The 4,281-nt window shown below is 27.0% G+C and overlaps 1 protein-coding gene across 1 annotated transcript; it reads left to right on the top strand.

The window, feature by feature from the left end:
- Window positions 1-3,066: 3,066 nt before the first annotated feature.
- Window positions 3,067-3,800, top strand: LOC132918099 (ATP synthase-coupling factor 6, mitochondrial-like). The gene is made up of 2 exons (XM_060979192.1): window positions 3,067-3,356; window positions 3,422-3,800. The coding sequence occupies exons 1-2, from the start codon at window positions 3,346-3,348 to the stop codon at window positions 3,735-3,737; spliced, it is 327 nt and encodes a 108-aa protein (XP_060835175.1). The 5' UTR covers window positions 3,067-3,345; the 3' UTR covers window positions 3,738-3,800.
- The last annotated feature ends 481 nt before the right edge of the window (window positions 3,801-4,281 follow it).

Here is a 4,281-nt window from a genome sequence, read left to right as displayed (position 1 = left end):
TAAAAACTTCAAAATTATTTATTCAACGGCGTATACATAACCTGTTGTCGTTATAAAATATTAATATATAACTCAATCATTCTAATTTTATTACAAATTTACAATACAAAATTCATACATGAACCTTAAATATCTTATTTACCAATTACGTAGTGCATTTTAAAATTTTCTCTAATAAATAAGAATAACCTGAAATTTTTTGAGACTTTTAGAAAAAATGTAGGTGGCTAAGCTCAGTGGCGGCCCAAGGCACGGGCGAACCGGGCGGTCAACCGGGGCGCATCTCGAATAAGAGCATTTGTAGGTGCTCAAAAAATTGTAAAAGCTTATGATATTTTAGTAAAAACTTTTTTTAAATAATAACGATGTGTAATAATAAATTGTTATATATTTAAGCTATATTTTTAAGGGCACCTATAAAAAATTTGTCTGGGGCACCATAATATCTTGGGCCGGCACTGGCTAAGCCTCCCAATTTACGCCAATGAGTGCAATAAATTATATTGCGATAATCATCACAAGACACAAGGATGTATCATGTATACATAAAAAAGTTTTAGGGGTGCTTTTGAAAATCAGTTATTATAAAAAGTAGAACTTTTTTGAAAAAAATTTTATGAAAATTAAGTATATTTTCAATAAAAATCGAATTTTGGACGAGTATTTTACAATAGTTATAACTTATAAGTACCCGATAATTTAAAATTTTTATTTATTTGAAATACACGCCCAAAGGCACAGAGTACAGTTATTATTATTTATAATAAGTAAATAACATATAGAGTGAAATTATAAAGGTAACATAAAAACTAAATACTAATCAAAACTATATAACAATAACTATTTTATTATTTACATGTATAGCATGTATTATTTTATACATGTTTGTAAGATATATCAATGAGTAGGTAGCTGTTGGAGAGTTTATCATAATACATTAAATACGAGTAGTTATATAATCAAGACCGGCAAGAGCTTTAATGGGCCCCAGGGGCCCAGGGCTGATCAATTCCGGGCCATTTTATTTATATATACTTATTATATACCTAACCTAACCGCCCTCCCCCCCCCAGGGGTCCGGACTCCCAAGCTCCGGCCACTTCTGCCCCACCCTCTCGCCGGCCCTGTGTATAATATAATATTCCTAGAGGAAATTTAAGGCGAAAAACAAAAATTAGAATGATAAGATACTAACTCGTATTGCTAATTGAGAAGAATGAAAAAAGTAAATGTCCTTATGTAGATTGTTACAAGAAACCAGAGCTCTATTAATGGAAGAAAAAAAGCCATCAAGTGTCCTGTGCTCTGATATATAAATTGTTATCAGTGTACATGGGCGTCCCCATGGGGGAGCATGACGGAGCACTTACCTCCCTAGAATTTCAAATTTGTTTTTCAAAGCATTATCTGTGCGACTGTGCCTAATTGTAATAATTTTATGTAATAATGACGAAACATAATAATGTTCTATAAATAAAATGTAAGTAATAAGTATAAAATGTATAAAAAATCTTAATTTATTTTTTAAATTAATTTTGCCTCCCCCCCTAGAAAAATATCTGGGAATGCCCATGTCAGAAGAGTGAAGTAGTACACAGATAAACCGAAAAAATTTGGTTCTCCACACATCAAAACTGTAAAAAATACTTTTATAAGTATAACTAATAAAATAGGTACTTGTTCGAAATTTGATTTTGAAAAATCAAAAAATACTCTGAATAATAATATTTTGCGTAGAAAAATAAAATGTCTGCTGTCATTAAAAAAAAATAAGAACCTTAAAAAATTATAACAATAAAAAAAGTCATAATTTTTTTTCCAAAAATTTTGGTTTGTAATGACTTAAAATTTTTATTTTCATATACATTAGTGTTTTTCCGAAATAATAATGAATGTTATACATTAAATTAACCATTATAAAATATCAATAAATAATCATTATATATTGCACCAATAGCATAGTATAGCATAATATGCCAATAGTAATTAAGACTTCAAAAGTTCGTAAACAATATTTATGGAAATTACGTTCACCGGTTTACTTTTTTTTTTTTTAATTTCAAAAATGAAAACTTATTATAAAGTAAGAATTTGGAAGCTTGAATTAAATTTTCAAACCTTAAGCATGAATGTAAAATTTATTTTGAATTTTTAATTAGGTAAGTATAAAGTATAATATACAAATTTTCAATTTTTCAATGACTATTTGTCTAATTGACAACATTTATATTTTATAAACTTTAAATGCTCGTGACAAATTATATTTAGCCATTTAGGATATACCTACAACCTATGATTACATTTTGTTATATCCGGTAATAACAATTTATGAAGAATTGTAATTTTTAAACTTTACGACCGAGCAAAAAATTTGTAGTGATATTTATGGCAAAAAACCCTAAAATATATATTTTAAATGCCAAAAAGAGTTTGAATAATTGTATAGTGATTGTATATGTATTGAAAATTATATCATATTTTAAAAATACTAATATATAATAATTAATAATATAATATACTTTTTTAGCGGAAATTTCAAGTAACTACAAATACGATTATTCGTTTTAATTGTTTTTAAATTACAACAAAATAAGAAAATCTATCTTCCGGTATTTTTTAAAGTTATAAAAATTAAAAGTAATTATTTCTATAATTTTCTTAACAATTTACCTAACAATAATTCAGACATAAAGTAAATTACATTAACATAAATTTTTGTAGAACTAATGGTGAACTATCAAATAGGTAATTATCCACCATGAATAATAAACGTAATAAAGTTATACCTAACTTTAATCATGATATAAGAAAAACTGCTGCTAAGAAGCTCTCGTCTAAAAAATTGGCCTTTTTTGGTATTTGGCACAGATAGAGATAAAACTAAATAAATTATTTTATTGTGTCTATTATAGACTATAATTTACTTTACTATACTTTTTTTTTAGAGAGATAAAATATAGATCTCTCTTTTATCTCTCTATAGAGAGATAAAATATCTATAACGGTGGAATTTGATATAGGTGATAAACGGATAACGATAAAATATAAATGATAGTAATATAAAACCACTTTTTTTCAACTAATAAAGTAAATTTAATATTTATTTTGCTATGGTAACCAGTTATACACTAATACCCATGATCCATGACAAAATAAATATTTTATTTTGTCATGCTAATACCGGTAATGGTATATTCAACTGTTTAAACTATAGGACATACCTAGGTCCGAAAAAGATAAAAAATTTCATAGAAAAAGGTTTGAAGCACTATTAAATAATTACAATTTATAACCAATCTGCTGTGAAGGCACTTTTATACTTGATTTGTTTCACATTATTCTTTCATGTCGCACAGGTAATTAACCACTGTTTGTGATTTATTTCTGTATATAAAATGTTTATAATATGTCGATATTCCAGTTTAAAAATGTTGTCATTTAATTTATTACAAAAATTAAATGTTACGGTATCAACTAGTCAATTTGTTTGTCGCAATATATCAGCTTCATCGGTGTTGATGGCCAACATTTCAGATCCCATCCAACAACTTTTCTTAGATAAAATTTGTGAATACAATGGGAAATTTGATTCCAAGACGTTTGACCCTTCAATTGATAAAGGTTACAAGGGTGATTTAGAACAGATTGGCAGACAGTATAACATTGGCACAAATGAAGATACTACAAAATTCCCAACAATTAAATTTGATAAACCCAATATTGATCCACAAGTTTGAAGATAATACATTTTGCGTGTTTTTGTTCTGATATGAATAGTAATGTAATTATACTGGAATAAGATAAAGAGATAATAAATTCATTATTTAGTTTCATTTTATTTAGAGCCAAAGGATTGTATACATTTTAATTATATTATCCAATAGGTTTATTGATTTATAAGATGGTTCTTGTAGTGTCAGATATCTAATACCTAGGCAATAATAATATATTAATATCACTAGGTAAATACAGAGTACTGAATTCTTTATGTCCAGCATAGAATCAAAACGTTTGAAGATCTTTATTTTTGCCCTCCCCCCTCCATCAAAAAAATAAAACATTATTACAATAAATAATTAATCCACTAGTATTATTATATTTATTGGCTGGTTTAAATGATGGTAGAGCAGAAATGCTGCAATATGTGAACATAAATCCTGTAAATAAATTAGGTTTATTTATAATTAATGTTATAGTGATCATACCTAGTCCAGATATTTTTTTCAGCTGTTACCTATTTGGATTATAACTTTACAAGTGCCATCATTTTTCCCTTTAATA

Source organism: Rhopalosiphum padi, chromosome 1 (genome assembly GCF_020882245.1).
Source record: "Rhopalosiphum padi isolate XX-2018 chromosome 1, ASM2088224v1, whole genome shotgun sequence".
NCBI lineage: Eukaryota > Metazoa > Arthropoda > Insecta > Hemiptera > Aphididae > Rhopalosiphum > Rhopalosiphum padi.
Note: the sequence above shows the minus strand (reverse complement) of the source record. Positions and strands in the feature narration are given on the sequence as shown.